We start from the raw sequence: 24199 nt of genomic DNA, 5'->3' as shown, positions 1-24199 counted from the left end.
CTCTCTCCTCCCCTCCCTCCCACTTTCTCCTCCTCTATCCTCCCTCCGACTCTCTCCTCCTCTATCCTCCTCTCCCACTCTCTCCTCCCCTCTCTCCTCCTCTATCCTCCTCTATCCTCCTCTCCCACTCTCTCCTCCCCTCTCTCCTCCTCTATCCTCCTCTATCCTCCTCTCCCACTTTCTCCTCCCCTCTCCTCCTCTCCCACTCTCTCCTCCCCTCTCTCCTCCTCCCACTCTCTCCTCCCCTCTCTCCTCCTCTATCCTCCTCTCCCACTCTCTCCTCCCCTCTCTCCCACTCTCTCCTCCTCTATCCTCCTCTCCCACTCTCTCCTCCCCTCCCTCCCACTCTCTCCTCCCCTCCCTCCCACTCTCTTCTCCTCTATCCTCCTCTCCCGCTCTCTCCTCCCCTCCCTCCCACTCTCTCCTCCTCTATCCTCCTCTCCCACTCTCTCCTCCTCTATCCTCCTCTCCCACTCTCTCCTCCTCTCTCCTTCTCTCCCTCCCCCTCTCCCTCCTCTCTCTGCCTCTCCCTCCCCCTCTCCCTCCTCTCTCCAGGTTGGGATAGTGGGCAGGACTGGAGCAGGGAAGTCGTCCCTGGCATTGGGAATATTCCGGATTCTGGAAGCAGCGAAGGGAGATATCTATATAGACGGGATAAACATTGCTCAGATCGGACTGCACGAGCTACGCTCCAGGATCACCATCATACCACAGGTAACACACACACACATATAATAAACACACACACACCACAGGTAAAAAACACTTTCTGCAAGCCTCTGAGATATCGTCTAACATGGAGGTAATTATGGTATGCATGGCAACGTTCTCTCTCTCCCTCTCCCCCCCTCCCTCTCTTCCTCTCCCTCCCTCCCTCCCTCCCTCCCTCCCTCCCCCCTCCAGGACCCAGTGTTGTTCTCTGGGTCTCTGAGGATGAATCTGGACCCCTTCGATGGCTACTCTGATGAGGAGGTGTGGAGAGCCCTGGAGCTCTCCCATCTCAAGAGCTTTGTGTCTTGCCTGCCGGACAAACTCAACCACGAGTGTTCAGAGGGAGGAGAGAACCTCAGGTACACAAGGCTCACTATCCCTCTATGTAGCTTTCCTATGTCTGTTACTCTCTTTCCCCCCCCCCCCCTCCCCTGATTCCTCCTTGTGATGACATCTGGTCCTCTCTTTCTCCTCCCCCCCCCCTGATTCCTCCTTGTGATGACATCTGGTCCTCTCTTTCTCTCCCCCCGCCCCCCCCCCCTGATTCCTCCTTGTGATGACATCTGGTCCTCTCTTTCTCTCCCCCCCCCCCCCCCCCTGATTCCTCCTTGTGATGACATCTGGTCCTCTCTTTCTCTCCCCCCCCCCCCCCTGATTCCTCCTTGTGATGACATCTGGTCCTCTCTTTCTCCCCCCCCCCCTCCCCTGATTCCTCCTTGTGATGACATCTGGTCCTCTCTTTCTCCCCCCCCCCCTGATTCCTCCTTGTGATGACATCTGGTCCTCTCTCTCTCCTCTTTTATAAACATCTCTCCTCTCTCCAGTCTGGGTCAGCGCCAGCTGGTGTGTCTGGCCCGAGCTCTCCTGAGGAAGACGAAGATCCTAGTTCTGGATGAGGCCACAGCTGCTGTGGACCTGGAGACAGACAACCTGATCCAGTCCACCATCAGAACCCAGTTTGATGACTGCACTGTCCTGACCATCGCACACAGACTCAATACTATCATGGACTACACCAGGTAATATATAGACTGACTCAATACTATCATGGACTACACCAGGTAATATATAGACTGACTCAATACTATCATGGACTACACCAGGTAATATATAGACTGACTCAATACTATCATGGACTACACCAGGTAATATATAGACTGACTCAATACTATCATGGACTACACCAGGTAATATATAGACTGACTCAATACTATCATGGACTATATAGACTGACTCAATACTATCATGGACTACACCAGGTAATATATAGACTGACTCAATACTATCATGGACTACACCAGGTAATATACTGTATAGACTGACTCAATACTATCATGGACTACACCAGGTAATATATAGACTGACTCAATACTATCATGGACTACACCAGGTAATATATAGACTGACTCAATACTATCATGGACTACACCAGGTAATATATAGACTGACTCAATACTATCACGGACTACACCAGGTAATATATAGACTGACTCAATACTATCATGGACTACACCAGGTAATATATAGAATGACTCAATACTATCATGGACTACACCAGGTAATTTATACACACTTCTATTGTATAAAACATTAGGAACAACTTCCTAATATTGAGTTGCACCCCCGTTTGCCATCAGAACAGCCTCAATTCATCAGGGCGTGGACTCCACAAGGTGTTGAAAGTGTTCCACAGGGGTGCTGGCCCATGTTGACTCCAATGTCTCCCACAGTTGTGTCCAGTTGGCTGGATGTCCTTTGGGTGGTGGACCATTCTTGATACACACAGGAAACTGTTGAGCGTGAAAAACCCAGCAGCGTTGCAGTTCTTGACACAAACCGGTGCCTGGCACCTGCTACCATACCCCGTTCAAAGGCACTTAAATATTTTGTCTTGCCCATTCACCCTCTGAATGTCAACACATACACAATCCATGTCTCAGTTGTCTAACATCTATACTGATTTAAGTGGATTTAACAAGTGACAATAAGGGATCATATCTTTCACCTGGATTCCCCTGGTCAGTCATGTCATGGAAAGAGCAGGTGTTCCTAATGTTTTGTACAGTCATTGTATATATATATATATATAAACACACATCAGAGTGAATGGTCTCTCTCTCTCTACTTCTCTCTCCCTCTCCCTCTCTCTCTTCTTCCCTCTATCTTTCCCTCACTCTCTCTCTCTCTCTCTCTTCCTTCCCCCCTCTACTTCTCTCTCTACCTCAACCTCTCTCTCTTTCTCTCTCTCCCTTCCTCCCTCTCTTTCCCTCTACTGCTCTCTCTACTTCAACCTCTCTCTCTATCTCTCTTCCCCTCACTCTCTCTCTCTCCCCTCCTCCCTTTCTTTCCCTCTACTGCTCTCTCTACTTCAACCTCTCTCTCTACCTCTCTTTCCCTCTCTTTCTCTCTCTCCCCTCCTCCCTTTCTTTCACTCTACTTCTCTCTCTACCTCAACCTCTCTCTCTCTCTCTCCCCCCCTCTCCCTCTCTGCAGGGTGATAGTGATGGACCGAGGTCTGATCACAGAGATGGACTCTCCCTCCAACCTCATCTCAGAGAGAGGTCAGTTCTACCTGATGTGTAGGGAGGCTGGCCTGGTCTGAGCCCTCCCCAGCCAGGAGGCTCCTGAATCGGGTAAACCCAGCCACGTCACCCCCTCCCCACCCCCAGGGCTGGAGGGGCCAGATCACCAAGGCAGTAAATACTCTACTAAAGACAAAGAGCTACAGAAATAAAACCCCTTTTCAACTCCTTTCATTTTCAAAACAAACGTTGTGAAAGGATATGAGGAGTGAAGCGTGAAGACAGAAGAGGGATGAGAATGACGTAGGGCTGCTGTGGGGATCGGATGATGTTTGAGGCTGTCTGTTTGCATCCCAAAAGGCAGCCGAATTATGGGCCCTGGTCGAAAGTAGTGCGCTGTGTAGGGAATAGGGTGCCATAGGCTCTGGTCAAAAGTAGTGCACTAAATAGGGAATAGGGTGCCAAGGCTCTGGTTAAAAGTAGTGCACTAAATAAGGAATAGGGTGCCAAGGCCCTGGTTAAAAGTAGTGCACTAAATAGGGAATAGGGTGCCATTTTGGACACTTCCTTTGTGTAACCCTTCGTTGGACATTAAGCTTTTTTAATTTTGAACTACTGGGACAGGATATGACATCATAGGACGCTGCTGACCTCTCCTGGCCTTGTGATGAGGCAGTATCATGTGACGGATGCACGAGGAGAAGAGGAGGAGAGGATGGAGGGATGGAGGGATGAATGAATGAGGTGCTTGATAAACAGATGCTCAGCCAGGAAGCAACTTATCAGCAACACACATGTGCGCATATACAACATGCAACACACACAAAACGCAACACACACACAAAACGCAACACACACACACACACACAAAAAGCAAAACGCAACACACACACAAAACAACATGCAACTGTCATGACGTTGGCCTGGGGGTAGGTTTATGACAGTCATAAATACCTCAAACCCCTTGGTTAACATAGAGATTCTGGGAACATCAGAAGGTGGGGGGAAATTAACTATATTCTGGTAATGCGACCAATGGAACATATGCGGTGGTACTTAATGAATATGATGTCCGTTCGGTTGTCATCTGAGACATTCTCATCAATGATAAGATGACAAACTCTACAGTGGAAAGTCTACACATCAGAGTTATCGGATTCACATGGAATTGTTGTTCAATTTAAATGTTTGAATATGAAATGATTTGTGATGGGATAAAATGTGATTTTAGCTTCTAAAATGTGAGATTTGGGTTTTCATAGATAGGGCTCTGCTCAATCAGTGGCCCGCCCCTGTGAAGGGACATGGGCTATAAAACTTTTCAAACACGCCGTCCTCTCCCTTCCTATATAAGCCCATGACGACAATATAACCTCCTGTTCCGAGGATGTAGGACAACGGTCCGATGTCAGAATGGTTCAGATAATAACTAAAGAACGAAGCCAACATCAGCGTGAGCTTTGGTTGCGAATGGTATGAACTTTGAACTCTTATTCACTACAGAAGTGATACCTCCTAGCCGTTGAGTTACCAACAGCAGCTGCAAATGAGGGTTAGGAAGGAACAGACAGAGTATCCCGTCTATCACACAATGACGTTACTACAACGTATCTAATTGACCACCAGAGACATTCTTCAAAGGACAGAGGACTCGGTTTGGCAACACTGCCTTCCATCTACCACCAACCTACTGAAGTGCAGCTCAGAGTAAATATTTATCGCATTTTCCTTTTCCAAATGGGCGGTAATTTAGACTGCATAAGATACTGTATTTACGATTGCATAGCTTCGCCCTTTGTTCCTCAGTCTTCCCGCTCCTTCACTCAAGCCCAGCCCCTTTTCTTTTGTGTAACCAGCTGTCATATCTGTTCCGCCCGCTAGGGACGTATTCCTTTATGACGTCATTTGTAATCAAGTTATGATTTAATTATGTGTATGTGTAATTCTGTGTGATTAGTTAGGTATTTAGTAAATAAATAATTAAACCCAATTTTGTATTGCTGATTCATCTTGTTAGCCAGGGTTCGTGAAGATAACCAAGAATTTACAACTTTCAGATGAGACTGAATTAGGATGACGATTAATATTGACTGCTATTGATGTAAAATATTACTAGGTCTTTAAGAGTTTATTCGGAAGATAACAGCTCTATAAAAATAATTTTGTGGTGCCCCGACTCTCTAGTTAATTACATTTACATGATTAGCTCAATCAGGTAATATTAATTACGGATAAATTATTTTATGGAATAGCATGTCATATCACTTAATCCGGAATAGCCAAAGACATGACACAACACACAAAACATATAATACTGCCTGGATCACACCACATAATACTGCCGGGATTACACCATATAATACTGCCTGGATTACACCACAAAATACTGCCTGGATTACACCACATAGTACTGCCTGGATTACACTATATAGTACTGCCTGGATTACACTACATAGCACTGCCTGGATTACACCACATAATACTGCCTGGATTACACCACATAGCACTGCCTGGATTTCACCACATAGAACTGCCTGGATTACACCACATAATACTGCCTGGATTACACCACATAATACTGCCTGGATTACACCACAGAATACTGCTTGGATTACACCACATAATACTGCCTGGATTACACTACATAATACTGCCTGGATTACACCACATAATACTGCCTGGATTACACCTCATAATACTGCCTGGATTACACCTCATAATACTGCCTGGATTACACCACATAGTACTGCCTGGATTGCACCACATAACACTGCCTGGATTACACCACATAGCACTGCCTGGATTACACTACGTAGTACTGCCTGGATTACACCACATAATACTGTCTGGATTACACCATATAATACTGCCTGGATTACACCACATAGTACTGACTGGATTACACCACATACTACTGCCTGGATTACACCACATAATACTGCCTGGATTACACCACATAATACTGCCTGGATTACACCACATATACTACCTGGATTACACCACATAATACTGCCTGGATTACACCACATAATACTGCCTGGATTACACCACATAATACTGCCTGGATTACACCACATATACTACCTGGATTACACCACATAATACTGCCTGGATTACACCACATAATACTGCCTGGATTACACCACATATACTACCTGGATTACACCACATAATACTGCCTGGATTACACCATATAATACTGCCTGGATTACACCACATAATACTGCCTGGATTACACCACATACTACTGCCTGGATTACACCACATAATACTGCCTGGATTACACCACATAATACTGCCTGGATTACACCACATAATACTGCCTGGATTACACCACATAATACTGACTGGATTACACCACATAATACTGCCTGGATTACACCACATAGTACTGCCTGGATTACACCACATAGTACTGCCTGGATTACACCACATAATACTGCCTGGATTACACCACATAGTACTGCCTGGATTACACCACATAATACTGCCTGGATTACACCACATAATACTGCCTGGATTACACCACATAATACTGCCTGGATTACACCACATAATACTGCCTGGATAACACCACATAATACTGCCTGGATTACACCACATAATACTGCCTGGATTACACCACATAATACTGCCTGGATTACACCACATAGTACTGCCTGGATTACACCACATAATACTGCCTGGATTACACCACATAGTACTGCCTGGATTATACCACATAGTACTGCCTGGATTACACCACATAATACTGCCTGGATTACACCACATAATACTGCCTGGATTACACCACATAATACTGCCTGGATTACACCACATAATACTGCCTGGATTACACCACATAATACTGCCTGGATTACACCACATAATACTGCCTGGATTACACCACAAAATACTGCCTGGATTACACCACATAGTACTGCCTGGATTACACCACATAGTACTGCCTGGATTGCACCACATAGTACTGCCTGGATTACACCACATAGTACTGCCTGGATTACACCACATAATACTGCCTGGATTACACCACATAGTACTGCCTGGATTACACCACATAATACTGCCTGGATTACACCACATAGTACTGCCTGGATTACACCACATAATACTGCCTGGATTACACCACATAATACTGCCTGGATTACACCATATAATACTGCCTGGATTACACCACATAATACTGCCTGGATTACACCACATAGTACTGCCTGGATTACACCGCATAGTACTGCCTGGATTACACCACATAGCACTGCCTAGATTACACCACATAGAACTACCTGGATTACACCACATACTACTGCCTGGATTACACCACATAATACTGCCTGGATTACAACACATAGTACTGCCTGGATTACACTGCATAGTACTGCCTGGATTACACTACATAGTACTGCCTGGATTACACTACATAGCACTGCCTGGATTACACCATATAATACTGCCTGGATTACAACACATAGTACTGCCTGGATTACACTACATAATACTGCCTGGATTACACCACATAATACTGCCTGGATTACACCACATAATACTGCCTGGATTACACCACATAATACTGCCTGGATTACACCACATAATACTGCCTGGATTACACCACATAATACTGCCTGGATTACACCACATAGTACTGCCTGGATTACACCACATAATACTGCCTGGATTACACCACATAATACTGCCTGGATTACACCACATAACACTGCCTGGATTACACCACATAGTACTGACTGGATTACACCACATAATACTGCCTGGATTACACCATATAATACTGCCTGGATTACAACACATAGTACTGCCTGGATAACACCACATAGTACTGCCTGGATTACACTACATAATACTGCCTGGATTACACCACATAACACTGCCTGGATTACACCACATAATACTGCCTGGATTACACCACATAGTACTGACTGGATTACACCACATAGTACTGCCTGGATTACACCACATGCTACTGCCTGGATTACACCACATAACACTGCCTGGATTACACCACATAATACTGCCTGGATTACACCACATAGTACTGCCTGGATTACACCACATAATACTGCCTGGATTACACCACATGCTACTGCCTGGATTACACCACATAATACTGCCTGGATTACACCACATAATACTGCCTGGATTACACCACATACTACTGCCTGGATTACAACACATAGTACTGACTGGATTACACCACATAGTACTGCCTGGATTACACCACATAATACTGTCTGGATTACAACACATAGTACTGCCTGGATTACACCACATAGCACAGGGAGGCTGTATCAACGTGATCTGATGTGTGTCGGCGTCTTCATACCTCTCTTAGTTTTTCTCCGTCACTCTCCATCTCTTTCTCCTCTTCAGTCAGTCTGGAGTGCTGTTCCATCTGTGGCCACAAGGTGGAGTGAGAGGATCACGTAGAAACACATGCAGCACCAACCAGCGCCATTAAACAACACACATCTTTCAGATTAAATTAAGTGTTTATTCTGTGATTTTCTCCATAGTTTCAAAAGTAAAAAATACACAGAAAATAGACAGTAAAGTCTACTTAGCTTTGCAATATAAATGATTACTATATTCACATGACAGTTAAACCATAACATGCACTTCCCCCACCTCCATGGGGTTATATCATTACACAACATGGAATCAGGCTTGTCTTACAAAAAAGTTGACTAGTCAGTGGATGTGGCCCATGTGGGGTTCATATCCTCTACTGAAGCCAGGGGCCAGCGCCCTGCTCCAACCTGCTACTACTGAATGAGGCATCAGAACATAGAACACTAGTGAGACCCAATGGCACCCTATCCACTATATAGTACACTACTTTGTATGGGCTCTGGTCAAAAGTAGTGCACTATATAGCAAATAGGGTGCCATTTTGGATTTGACAGACATGTGCTCCAGGCTATATAATTCAGGCAGTATCACATCTGGCTGTGGTTGTGAGTCCCGTAGGGCGGAGCACAATTTGCCCAGTGTCGTCCAGGTTTGGCCGTTGTAGGCAGTCATTGTAAAATAAAAATTTGTTCTTAACTGACTTGCCTAGTTAAATAAAGATTAAATCAAATAAAAAATGTACATTCTCAGTTGTCGTCTCTCTAATCTAGGCCAGGTGACTGACAGGAGAGATGACCAATGGCTCTGGGCTTGGATTTAAAAGATGGCTACCGGTGTTGAAGGTGTGGTTTCTCAGTGAAGATGCAGCCAGTGAAAGAACAGATATGAGACCTGTACTCCACATCGTAGAAGGAGACCTGTACTCCACATCGTAGAAGGAGACCTGTACTCCACATCGTAGAAGGAGACCTGTACTCCACATCGTAGAAGGAGACCTGTACTCCACATCGTAGAAGGACACCTGTACTCCACATCGTAGAAGGACACATGTACTCCACATCGTAGAAGGAGACCTGTACTCCACATCGTAGAAGGAGACCTGTACTCCACATCGTAGAAGGAGACCTGTACTCCACATCGTAGAAGGAGACCTGTACTCCACATCGTAGAAGGACACCTGTACTCCACATCGTAGAAGGAGACCTGTACTCCACATCGTAGAAGGAGACCTGTACTCCACATCGTAGAAGGAGACCTGTACTCCACATCGTAGAAGGAGACCTGTACTCCACATCGTAGAAGGAGACCTGTACTCCACATCGTAGAAGGAGACCTGTACTCCACATCGTAGAAGGAGACCTGTACTCCACATCGTAGAAGGACACCTGTACTCCACATCGTAGAAGGAGACCTGTACTCCACATCGTAGAAGGAGACCTGTACTCCACATCGTAGAAGGAGACCTGTACTCCACATCGTAGAAGGAGACCTGTACTCCACATCGTAGAAGGAGACCTGTACTCCACATCGTAGAAGGAGACCTGTACTCCACATCGTAGAAGGAGACCTGTACTCCACATCGTAGAAGGAGACCTGTACTCCACATCGTAGAAGGAGACCTGTACTCCACATCGTAGAAGGACACCTGTACTCCACATCGTAGAAGGAGACCTGTACTCCACATCGTAGAAGGACACCTGTACTCCACATCGTAGAAGGAGACCTGTACTCCACATCGTAGAAGGAGACCTGTACTCCACATCGTAGAAGGACACCTGTACTCCACATCGTAGAAGGACACCTGTACTCCACATCGTAGAAGGAGACCTGTACTCCACATCGTAGAAGGACACCTGTACTCCACATCGTAGAAGGAGACCTGTACTCCACATCGTAGAAGGAGACCTGTACTCCACATCGTAGACTTCTCAGGGACTAAAAGTCAGATTCACTATGGACTCATCACAATGGTGCCTAAATAGGACTCATCACAATGGTCCCTAAATAGGACTCATCACAATAGTTCCTAAATAGGACTCATCACAATGGTCCCTAAATAGGACTCATCACAATAGTCCATAATGTGTTTGAGAAAATAACTTTGATGCATTCAAAGATTTCCACAGTTAACCAGTACATGCACATACGCTAATATGATAAAATATGCAAAACAGTCGCTAACAAATCTTCTTGGACCAAATGACACCAAATTCAGAATGTAGAGGCCCATGGAACATCTTCACCTAGTCTGAGAAACGCTAAGGGTCAACAGATAGCTGATTTTATGTGTCCATTTAAATCCCTGTAAATCCACTCCACAGTGGCCTATCAACTTGAAACCTGTCATCACTATCATGGACGTCTCTAAAATGAACCACACTGAATGTTGTCCTGATATCTCTAAAAAAAAAACAAGGAAACTATTAACAAATCATGATTTGCATATGTAGAACTAATGTTCAAACCCATTTGGAATCATCTTCCCCTTTATGAACCATACATCAGATTCACTTCAGATTCTTAGTATTTAATGGTTTTGAGAAAAAATAGTTGCTACGTTAAATATGCCGCACTTTACCTATAGATGCATGTTAGCACACATGCTAATGCTAAAACATACTTTAAACATCTACTCATGAACCATAGATCAGATTGACTCTAGATTTGGTATATAGACTAGGTAGATTGGTATATAGATTTGGTGTATAGAGTTGGTATATAGACTCAATGAATTAGCCACTAAATAATTAGAGAATGATTACTTGTTGCATTCATTGTCGGCCACTAGATGGAATGCTCTTATGTAGTTGACTTGCAAATCCAATCAGCCTTTTCCACATTGATTTAATGTCCTCACATTTATGTTCTGGGTTGAAGTGAAGAGGAAACTACATTGATCACAAGGGAAAGGGGAAAATGTTAAAATACAAATTACAAAATAACATAAAGATCAATGTTTGAAAAATAAACGACAAATTTTCAAGTGTATTTAATTAAAATGCATTTATTTTGTATTTTAAAATACAGAAGTACATTAACCAGTAGCAGACCCCAACATCAACAACCCTCTCAGTAATGGTAACAGAAACAGTTGACTTGCTATGACTGTGATACAGGATGTTGTTGTTTATCTGCCTTTAGTTTAATGCACTGAAGTCACTCTGGATAAGAGTGTCTGATAAATGACTAAATGTATTAGTGAAAATGAACATACCATAACGAACAGCAATGTGCTGGGGCAATAAACTAAAACGTTCCCCCCTTCAGGGTCCCCAGGACCAGGACTAAAGGACACTGATCTACAGTATGGTACAGTAGCTTTCCCAGAAGCCTGGTTACAGTATGGTACAGTAGCTTTCCCAGAAGCCTGGTTACAGTATGGTACAGTAGCTTTCCCAGAAGCCTGGTTACAGTATGGTACAGTAGCTTTCCCAGAAGCCTGGTTACAGTATGGTACAGTAGCTTTCCCAGAAGCCTGGTTACAGTATGGTACAGTAGCTTTCCCAGAAGCCTGGTTACAGTATGGTACAGCAGCTTTTGGGTGGAGCTCTGGATTCAACTTCTATATTAATCCTGGTATCCCTAGACTCCCTGGGGGCGATGCCCTGATACATCATTAAATTTTGCTCATGGGTGGAACAGCCCGCCTGTTCCAGGAAGTACCCCAATGACATGTCCGCGGATGAATGGCCGCACATGATCATGAGCAACCCCCTGCTGATGCAATAGGTGTTGACCGGGTCGAAGTTCCTCAGGTCCTCGTGCTGGGTCACATAGACCTTATCCACTGTCATGTCTGGACGCATACTGATGATGAGACGGTCCATGTTGCTGGTATCTATGTTACCAGTGTTGCCCTCACTGACATACTCAGGCATGGAATGAGATGCTATGAGGTGGAGGTTGCCCACCTCATAGAATGGGTAGTCACCATCAGGAAGCAGCCTCTTGCAGACATTGTTTTCACACTCAAGTCTGTTGCGGAAGTGATGGAAACCAAAGTGTCCCTCTTCGGGGTCGTAATTTGCAAACATCTGGTTGTCGTTGTCGAAGACGATGTAATCGTTGGCAAACCAGAAAAGGAGCTTGAGTCCGTGCCTCGGCCAGGGACGACCAAACCTAGAACCTCTCAGCTCCGCCATATTGTTCAATGTTCTGACCATGGTACCCCTGGGGGAGGGAGGGAGAGAGAGAGACAGGGAGAGGGAGAGAGAGAGAGAGAGAGAGAGAGAGAGAGAGAGAGAGAGAGAGAGTGGGATGGATGGATAGAGAGAAAGAGGGAGGGGGAGAGAGAGAGAGAGAGAGAGAGAGAGAGAGAGAGAGAGAGAGAGTGGGATGGATGGATAGAGAGATAGAGGGAGGGAGAGAGAGGGGGAGAGAGCGAAAGAGAGGGAGGGAGAGAGAGAGAGAGAGAAAGAGAGAGAGAGTGGGATGGATGGATAGAGAGAAAGAGGGAGGGAGAGAGAGGGGGAGAGAGCGAAAGAGAGGGAGGGAGAGAGTGGGATGGATGGATAGAGAGAGAGGGAGGGAGAGAGAGGGGGAGAGAGCGAAAGAGAGGGAGGGAGAGAGAGGGGGAGAGAGAGAGAGAGAGAGAGAGAGAGAGAGAGAGAGAGAGAGAGAGAGAGGGAGAGAGCGAGAGAGAGGGAGGGAGAGAGAGGGGGAGAGAGAGTACAAGAAAACAGACAGCATTAAACAATACAGTTCATGGTGATAGAGTTAAGTTACCTTCCATATACAGTATAAGTCTCTGCTGAGAGGTCTGGACCTTTATGGCACAGGAGTGCACTAATGTGACTGTTCCCTACATCACTACACTGGCAAAAGTGTTACAGGCTGTTTAAATGTATTTATATTTCAAGGTTGGATGTTAGCACGTAGGCCACACCATTTGGTGTCACTTCATAAGTCAGAATGTGTTAATTCTGTGCTGGCTTGTCTAACTCATGAATTGGAAGGTGATATTTAAGAGTGTCTGGCCCAGGTGATATTTAAGAGTGTCTGGCCCAGGTGATATTTAAGAGTGTCTGGCCCATGTGATATTTAAGAGTGTCTGGCCCAGGTGATATTTAAGAGCGGCTGGCCCAGGTGATATTTAAGAGTGTCTGGCCCAGGTGAAATTTAAGAGCCCAGGTGATATTTAAGAGTGGCTGGCCCAGGTGATATTTAAGAGTGGCTGGCCGAGGTGATATTTAAGAGTGTCTGGCCCAGGTGATATTTAAGAGCGGCTGGCCCAGGTGATATTTAAGAGTGTCTGGCCCAGGTGATATTTAAGAGTGGCTGGCCGAGGTGATATTTAAGAGTGTCTGGCCCAGGTGATATTTAAGAGTGGCTGGCCCAGGTGATATTTAAGAGTGTCTGGCCCAGGTGATATTTAAGAGTGTCTGGCCCAGGTGATATTTAAGAGTGTCTGGCCCATGTGATATTTAAGAGTGTCTGGCCCAGGTGAAATTTAAGAGCGGCTGGCCCAGGTGATATTTAAGAGTGTCTGGCCCAGGTGAAATTTAAGAGCCCAGGTGATATTTAAGAGTGGCTGGCCCAGGTGATATTTAAGAGTGTCTGGCCCAGGTGATATTTAAGAGTGGCTTTATCTGTTCTTCCCTCTTCAGTTTGCTCCACTTTCTTGGTTTGGTTACTTTCTTTAAATGTATCGTGGCTTTTTCTTTTGTTTGCCTCTTCTTGGGTAAATTCAGAGGAACTCATGGTGGGAGTCTTTTATATTTCAGTTGCTGTTGCTAGTCAACGTTCAGTGGACACTCCCTTTAGTGTCTTTCAACGTTCAGTGGACACTCCCTTTAGTGTCTTTCAACGTTCAGTGGACACTCCCTTTAGTGTCTTTCAACGTTCAGTGGACACTCCCTTTAGGGTCTTTCAATGTTCAGTGGACACTCCCTTTAGTGTCTTTCAACGTTCAGTGGACACTCCCTTTAGTGTCTTTCAACGTTCAGTGGACACTCCCTTTAGTGTCTTTCAACGTTCAGTGGACACTCCCTTTAGTGTCTTTCAACGTTCAGTGGACACTCCCTTTAGTGTCTTTCAACGTTCAGTGGACACTCCCTTTAGTGTCTTTCAACGTTCAGTGGACACTCCCTTTAGGGTCTTTCAATGTTCAGTGGACACTCCCTTTAGTGTCTTTCAACGTTCAGTGGACACTCCCTTTAGTGTCTTTCAACGTTCAGTGGACACTCCCTTTAGTGTCTTTCAACGTTCAGTGGACACTCCCTTTAGTGTCTTTCAACGTTCAGTGGACACTCCCTTTAGGGTCTTTCAACGTTCAGTGGACACTCCCTTTAGTGTCTTTCAACGTTCAGTGGACACTCCCTTTAGTGTCTTTCAACGTTCAGTGGACACTCCCTTTAGTGTCTTTCAACGTTCAGTGGACACTCCCTTTAGGGTCTTTCAACGTTCAGTGGACACTCCCTTTAGTGTCTTTCAACGTTCAGTGGACACTCCCTTTAGGGTCTTTCAACGTTCAGTGGACACTCCCTTTAGTGTCTTTCAACGTTCAGTGGACACTCCCTTTAGTGTCTTTCAACGTTCAGTGGACACTCCCTTTAGTGTCTTTCAACGTTCAGTGGACACTCCCTTTAGGGTCTTTCAACGTTCAGTGGACACTCCCTTTAGTGTCTTTCAACGTTCAGTGGACACTCCCTTTAGTGTCTTTCAACGTTCAGTGGACACTCCCTTTAGTGTCTTTCAACGTTCAGTGGACACTCCCTTTAGTGTCTTTCAACGTTCAGTGGACACTCCCTTTAGTGTCTTTCAACGTTCAGTGGACACTCCCTTTAGTGTCTTTCAACGTTCAGTGGACACTCCCTTTAGTGTCTTTCAACGTTCAGTGGACACTCCCTTTAGTGTCTTTCAACGTTCAGTGGACACTCCCTTTAGTGTCTTTCAACGTTCAGTGGACACTCCCTTTAGTGTCTTTCAACGTTCAGTGGACACTCCCTTTAGTGTCTTTCAACGTTCAGTGGACACTCCCTTTAGTGTCTTTCAACGTTCAGTGGACACTCCCTTTAGTGTCTTTCAACGTTCAGTGGACACTCCCTTTAGTGTCTTTCAACGTTCAGTGGACACTCCCTTTAGTGTCTTTCAACGTTCAGTGGACACTCCCTTTAGTGTCTTTCAACGTTCAGTGGACACTCCCTTTAGTGTCTTTCAACGTTCAGTGGACACTCCCTTTAGTGTCTTTCAACGTTCAGTGGACACTCCCTTTAGGGTCTTTCAACGTTCAGTGGACACTCCCTTTAGGGTCTTTCAACATTCAGTGGACACTCCCTTTAGTGTCTTTCAACGTTCAGTGGACACTCCCTTTAGGGTATTTCAACGTTCAGTGGACACTCCCTTTAGTGTCTTTCAACGTTCATTGGACACTCCCTTTAGTGTCTTTCAACTTTCAGTGGACACTCCCTTTAGTGTCTTTCAACGTTCAGTGGACACTCCCTTTAGTGTCTTTCAACGTTCAGTGGACACTCCCTTTAGGGTCTTTCAACGTTCAGTGGACACTCCCTTTAGTGTCTTTCAACGTTCAGTGGACACTCCCTTTAGTGTCTTTCAACGTTCAGTGGACACTCCCTTTAGGGTCTTTCAACGTTCAGTGGACACTCCCTTTAGTGTCTTTCAACGTTCAGTGGACACTCCCTTTAGGGTCTTTCAACGTTCAGTGGACACTCCCTTTAGGGTCTTTCAACGTTCAGTGGACACTCCCTTTAGTGTCTTTCAACGTTCAGTGGACACTCCCTTTAGGGTCTTTCAACGTTCAGTGGACACTCCCTTTAGGGTCTTTCAACGTTCAGTGGACACTCCCTTTAGTGTCTTTCAACGTTCAGTGGACACTCCCTTTAGGGTCTTTCAACGTTCAGTGGACACTCCCTTTAGTGTCTTTCAACGTTCAGTGGACACTCCCTTTAGTGTCTTTCAACGTTCAGTGGACACTCCCTTTAGTGTCTTTCAACGTTCAGTGGACACTCCCTTTAGTGTCTTTCAACGTTCAGTGGACACTCCCTTTAGTGTCTTTCAACGTTCAGTGGACACTCCCTTTAGTGTCTTTCAACGTTCAGTGGACACTCCCTTTAGTGTCTTTCAACGTTCAGTGGACACTCCCTTTAGTGTCTTTCAGAACCCCTCCTAAAACCACACCGGTTTCATTTTGGTTGTTGTCAATGACTCTTTGTAAATTCCTCTATTCAGATTAGAGCAGACCTAGAGGAACTCAGATTAGAGCAGACCTAGAGGAACTCAGATTAGAGCAGGTCTAAATTAACTCAGATTAGAGCAGACCTAGAGGAACTCAGATTAGAGCAGGTCTAAATTAACTCAGATTAGAGCAGACCTAGAGGAACTCAGATTAGAGCAGGTCTAAATTAACTCAGATTAGAGCAGACCTAGAGGAACTCAGATTAGAGCAGGTCTAAATTAACTCAGATTAGAGCAGACCTAGAGGAACTCAGATTAGAGCAGGTCAAAATTAACTCAGATTAGAGCAGACCTAGAGGAACTCAGATTAGAGCAGGTCTAAATTAACTCAGATTAGAGCAGACCTAGAGGAACTCAGATTAGAAGGACAGACTAGATCTAACTTGTTTGGTAAGGACAGACTAGATCTAACTTGTTTAGTAAAGACAAACTAGATCTAACTTGTTTAGTAAGGACAGACTAGATCTAACTTGTTTAGTAAAGACAGACTAGATCTAACTTATTTAATAAGGACAGACTAGATCTAACTTGTTTAGTAAAGACAGACTAGATCTAACTTGTTTAGTAAAGACAGACTAGATCTAACTTATTTAATAAAGACAGACTAGATCTAACTTGTTTAGTAAAGACAGACTAGATCACAAAAAAGCATCAAATGTTTTTACTGTACCTGGTGTTTATATTAAACGTAATCTCTTGTTCTCTGGTGCTCGGTGTCCCTGTAGATCTGTATGAGGCCGTGTGAGAAGATGATTGGATGATCTGCAAGCTTTGCTGCCTGTGTGTGTGTGTGTGTGTGTGTGTGTGTGTGTGTGTGTGTGTGTGTGTGTGTGTGTGTGTGTGTGTGTGTGTGTGTGTGTGTGTGTGTGTGTCATAATTTACTCTCAGGACTCACCATGAAGGTCTCAGGAAATGAAACTGAAATAAATCTTGTTCTTGGCCTGGGCTGTGTTACATACCACACATTCCCTACTTTCTGCCTTCTCGTTTCATAAAACGTCTCTGAATCAGTGTTATGATCTAGGATCAGTTCTAATCCTTATAATCATCATGGAAAAGATTACAAAGACAGGGGGACCTGATTCTAGACCAGCAGTAGTCTGAGACGCTTTTAGAACACGGGACCAGATGTTTGAGCTCCAGCCAAGAGCTACAACCCGTTCTCCTTTTAGAGGCTGGTGAGCTATGGTTTCTCCTCCTCGGGGGACTGTTTACATTCAAACTAGCACTATAGAACTGACTGCAATAGTGTCAGTCAGTGGCAACCAGAAATTCAGGGGCTGTTATAAGCCCCTCCTCTAATTTACTTGACTGTTTTGCAAGTTATTTTTGGATGTAACTTTTGTTACACCTTTAGCACCTGTTAGAGGTGATAAAGGAGTTAGTAGACTGGTCACCAATCAGACCTGTTAGAGGTGGTAAAGGAGTTAGTAGACTGGTCACCAATCAGACCTGTTAGAGGTGATAAAGGAGTTAGTAGACTGGTCACCAATCAGACCTGTTAGAGGTGATAAAGGAGTTACTAGACTGGTCACCAATCAGACCTGTTAGAGGTGATAAAGGAGTTACTAGACTGGTCACCAATCAGACCTGTTAGAGGTGATAAAGGAGTTAGTAGACTGGTCACCAATCAGACCTGTTAGAGGTGATAAAGGAGTTACTAGACTGGATACCAATCAGACCTGTTAGAGGTGATAAAGGAGTTACTAGACTGGTCACCAATCAGACCTGTTAGAGGTGAGTTACTAGACTGGTCACCAATCAGACCTGTTAGAGGTGATAAAGGAGTTACTAGACTGGTCACCAATCAGACCTGTTAGAGGTGATAAAGGAGTTACTAGACTGGTCACCAATCAGACCTGTTAGAGGTGATAAAGGAGTTACTAGACTGGTCACCAATCAGACCTGTTAGAGGTGGTAAAAGAGTTACTAGACTGGTCACCAATCAGACCTGTTAGAGGTGAGTTACTAGACTGGTCACCAATCAGACCTGTTAGAGGTGGTAAAGGAGTTACTAGACTGGTCACCAATCAGACCTGTTAGAGGTTATAAAGGAGTTACTAGACTGGTCACCAATCAGACCTGTTAGAGGTGATAAAGGAGTTACTAGACTGGACACCAATCAGACCTGTTAGAGGTGATAAAGGAGTTACTAGACTGGTCACCAATGAGACCTGTTAGAGGTGATAAAGGAGTTACTAGACTGGTCACCAATCAGACCTGTTAGAGATGATAAAGGAGTTACTAGACTGGTCACCAATCAGACCTGTTAGAGGTGATAAAGGAGTTACTAGACTGGTCACCAATCAGACCTGTTAGAGGTGATAAAGGAGTTACTAGACTGGTCACCAATCAGATCTGTTAGAGGTGGTAAAGGAGTTACTAGACTGGTCACCAAGAACTGCCTGGATTACACCACATAGAACTGCCTGGATTACACCACATAGTACTGCCTGGATTACACCACATAGTACTGCCTGGATTACACCACATAGTACTTCCTGGATTACACCACATAATACTACCTGGATTACACCACATAATACTGCCTGGATTACACCACATAATACTTCCTGGATTACACCACATAATACTACCTGGATTACACCATATAATACTGCCTGGATTACACCACATAATACTGCCTGGATTACACTACATAGTACTGCCTGGATTACACCACATAATACTGCCTGGATTACACCACATAATACTGCCTGGATTACACGACATAATACTGCCTGGATTACACTACGTAGTACTGCCTGGATTACACCACGTAATACTGCCTGGATTACACCACGTAATACTGACTGCATTACACCACATAATGCTGCATGGATTACACCACATAATACTGCCTGGATTACACCACATAATACTGACTGGATTACACCACATAACACTGCCTGGATTACACCACATAGTACTGCCTGGATTACACCACATAGTACTGCCTGGATTACACCACATAGTACTGCCTGGATTACACAACATAATACTGCCTGGATTACACCACATAGCACTGCCTGGATTACACCACATAGTACTGCCTGGATTACACCACATAATACTGCCTGGATTACACCACATAACACTGCCTGGATTACACCTCATAATACTGCCTGGATTACACCACATAATACTGCCTGGATTACACCACATAGTACTGCCTGGATTACAAAACATAATACTGCCTGGATTACACCACATAATACTGCCTGGATTACACCACATAATACTGCCTGGATTACACTACGTAGTACTGCCTGGATTACACCACGTAGTACTGCCTGGATTACACCACGTAATACTGCCTGGATTACACCACATAATACTGACTGGATTACACCACATAACACTGCCTGGATTACACCACATAGTACTGCCTGGATTACACCACATAGTACTGCCTGGATTACACCACATAGTACTGCCTGGATTACACCACATAATACTGCCTGGATTACACCACATAGCACTGCCTGGATTACACCACATAGTACTGCCTGGATTACACCACATAATACTGCCTGGATTACACCACATAACACTGCCTGGATTACACCTCATAATAATGCCTGGATTACACCACATAATACTGCCTGGATTACACCACATAGTACTGCCTGGATTACACAACATAATACTGCCTGGATTACACCACATAATACTGCCTGGATTACACCACATAATACTGCCTGGATTACACTACGTAGTACTGCCTGGATTACACCACGTAGTACTGCCTGGATTACACAACATAATACTGCCTGGATTACACCACATAATACTGCCTGGATTACACCACATAATACTGCCTGGATTACACTACGTAGTACTGCCTGGATTACACCACGTAGTACTGCCTGGATTACACCACGTAATACTGCCTGGATTACACCACATAATACTGCCTGGATTACACCACATAATACTGACTGGATTACACCACATAATACTGCCTGGTTTACACCACATAATACTGCCTGGATTACACCACATAATACTGCCTGGATTACACCACATAGTACTGACTGGATTACACCACATAGTACTGACTGGATTACACCACATAATACTGACTGGATTACACCACATTATGCTGCATGGATTACACCACATAATACTGCCTGGATTACACCACATAATACTGCCTGGATTACACCACATAATACTGACTGGATTACACCACATAACACTGCCTGGATTACACCACATAGTACTGCCTGGATTACACCACATAATACTGCCTGGATTACACCACATAATACTGACTGGATTACACCACATAATACTGCCTGGATTACAACACATAGCACTGCCTGGATTACACCACATAGTACTGCCTGGATTAAACCACATAATACTGCCTGGATTACACCAAATAACACTGCCTGGATTACACCTCATAATACTGCCTGGATTACACCACATAATACTGCCTGGATTACACCACATAGTACTGCCTGGATTACACCACATAATACTGCCTGGATTACACCACATAATACTGCCTGGATTACACCACATAATACTGCCTGGATTACACCACATAATACTGCCTGGATTACACTACGTAGTACTGCCTGGATTACACCACGTAATACTGCCTGGATTACACCACATAATACTGCCTGGATTACACCACATAATACTGACTGGATTACACCACATAATACTGCCTGGATTACACCACATAATACTGCCTGGATTACACCACATAGTACTGACTGGATTACACCACATAGTACTGACTGGATTACACCACATAATACTGACTGGATTACACCACATTATGCTGCATGGATTACACCACATAATACTGCCTGGATTACACCAGATAATACTGCCTGGATTACACCACATAATACTGACTGGATTACACCACATAACACTGCCTGGATTACACCACATAATACTGCCTGGATTACAGCACATAATACTGCCTGGATTACACCACATAGTACTGCCTGGATTACACCACATAGTACTGCCTGGATTACACCACATAGTACTGCCTGGATTACACAACATAATACTGCCTGGATTACACCACATAGCACTGCCTGGATTACACCACATAGTACTGCCTGGATTACACCACATAATACTGCCTGGATTACACCACATAACACTGCCTGGATTACACCTCATAATACTGCCTGGATTACACCACATAATACTGCCTGGATTACACCACATAGTACTGCCTGGATTACAAAACATAATACTGCCTGGATTACACCACATAATACTGCCTGGATTACACCACATAATACTGCCTGGATTACACTACGTAGTACTGCCTGGATTACACCACGTAGTACTGCCTGGATTACACCACGTAATACTGCCTGGATTACACCACATAATACTGACTGGATTACACCACATAACACTGCCTGGATTACACCACATAGTACTGCCTGGATTACACCACATAGTACTGCCTGGATTACACCACATAGTACTGCCTGGATTACACCACATAATACTGCCTGGATTACACCACATAGCACTGCCTGGATTACACCACATAGTACTGCCTGGATTACACCACATAATACTGCCTGGATTACACCACATAACACTGCCTGGATTACACCTCATAATAATGCCTGGATTACACCACATAATACTGCCTGGATTACACCACATAGTACTGCCTGGATTACACAACATAATACTGCCTGGATTACACCACATAATACTGCCTGGATTACACCACATAATACTGCCTGGATTACACTACGTAGTACTGCCTGGATTACACCACGTAGTACTGCCTGGATTACACAACATAATACTGCCTGGATTACACCACATAATACTGCCTGGATTACACCACATAATACTGCCTGGATTACACTACGTAGTACTGCCTGGATTACACCACGTAGTACTGCCTGGATTACACCACGTAATACTGCCTGGATTACACCACATAATACTGCCTGGATTACACCACATAATACTGACTGGATTACACCACATAATACTGCCTGGTTTACACCACATAATACTGCCTGGATTACACCACATAATACTGCCTGGATTACACCACATAGTACTGACTGGATTACACCACATAGTACTGACTGGATTACACCACATAATACTGACTGGATTACACCACATTATGCTGCATGGATTACACCACATAATACTGCCTGGATTACACCACATAATACTGCCTGGATTACACCACATAATACTGACTGGATTACACCACATAACACTGCCTGGATTACACCACATAGTACTGCCTGGATTACACCACATAATACTGCCTGGATTACACCACATAATACTGACTGGATTACACCACATAATACTGCCTGGATTACAACACATAGCACTGCCTGGATTACACCACATAGTACTGCCTGGATTAAACCACATAATACTGCCTGGATTACACCAAATAACACTGCCTGGATTACACCTCATAATACTGCCTGGATTACACCACATAATACTGCCTGGATTACACCACATAGTACTGCCTGGATTACACCACATAATACTGCCTGGATTACACCACATAATACTGCCTGGATTACACCACATAATACTGCCTGGATTACACCACATAATACTGCCTGGATTACACTACGTAGTACTGCCTGGATTACACCACGTAATACTGCCTGGATTACACCACATAATACTGCCTGGATTACACCACATAATACTGACTGGATTACACCACATAATACTGCCTGGATTACACCACATAATACTGCCTGGATTACACCACATAGTACTGACTGGATTACACCACATAGTACTGACTGGATTACACCACATAATACTGACTGGATTACACCACATTATGCTGCATGGATTACACCACATAATACTGCCTGGATTACACCAGATAATACTGCCTGGATTACACCACATAATACTGACTGGATTACACCACATAACACTGCCTGGATTACACCACATAATACTGCCTGGATTACAGCACATAATACTGCCTGGATTACACCACATAATACTGACTGGATTACACCACATAGTACGGCCTGGATTATACCACGTAGCACTGCCTGGATTACACCACATAGTACTGCCTGGATTACACCACATAGTACTGCCTGGATTACACCACATAGTACTGACTGGTTTACACCACATAATACTGCCTGGATTACACCACATAATACTGCCTGGATTACACCACATAGTACGGCCTGGATTACACCACATAACACTGCCTGGATTATGCCACATAGTACTGACTGGATTACACCACATAGTAATGACTGGATTACACCACATAGCACAGGGTGGCTGTATCAACGTGAACTGATGTGTGTCAGCGTCTTTATACCTCATAAAATAATTTAAATGTTGAAAGATAATGATGAAATAATTCCACTCTGAAACCTTATAATTGT

At 44.4% G+C, this 24199-nt stretch overlaps 2 protein-coding genes across 2 annotated transcripts in view; one reads left to right on the top strand and one right to left on the bottom strand.

The window, feature by feature from the left end:
• LOC139424103 (multidrug resistance-associated protein 1-like) overlaps positions 1-3407 on the top strand; it is a 71225-nt gene extending 67818 nt beyond the window's left edge. Inside the window, exons 28-31 of the mRNA XM_071175800.1 lie at positions 556-714; positions 904-1070; positions 1536-1730; positions 3205-3407. Of these exons, the coding sequence (XP_071031901.1) occupies positions 556-714; positions 904-1070; positions 1536-1730; positions 3205-3313 (630 nt within the window). The 3' untranslated portion in view covers positions 3314-3407. The remainder of the gene's footprint in view (positions 1-555; positions 715-903; positions 1071-1535; positions 1731-3204) is intronic.
• An 8215-nt stretch (positions 3408-11622) lies between these two features.
• On the bottom strand, positions 11623-12762 carry LOC139424102 (uncharacterized). Its single transcript, XM_071175799.1, has one exon. It carries the CDS (start codon positions 12755-12757, stop codon positions 12110-12112), a length of 648 nt encoding a protein of 215 aa, XP_071031900.1. The 5' UTR covers positions 12758-12762; the 3' UTR covers positions 11623-12109.
• Positions 12763-24199: the final 11437 nt, after the last annotated feature.

This window comes from Oncorhynchus clarkii, chromosome 13 (genome assembly GCF_045791955.1).
Source record: "Oncorhynchus clarkii lewisi isolate Uvic-CL-2024 chromosome 13, UVic_Ocla_1.0, whole genome shotgun sequence".
NCBI lineage: Eukaryota > Metazoa > Chordata > Actinopteri > Salmoniformes > Salmonidae > Oncorhynchus > Oncorhynchus clarkii.
This window is presented reverse-complemented; position numbering and strand designations above follow the sequence as displayed.

Bases quoted from the DNA above. Each gene is read 5' to 3' on its own strand.
- LOC139424102 (XM_071175799.1), bottom strand. From the start codon at position 12,757: ATGGTCAGAACATTGAACAATATGGCGGAGCTGAGAGGTTCTAGGTTT.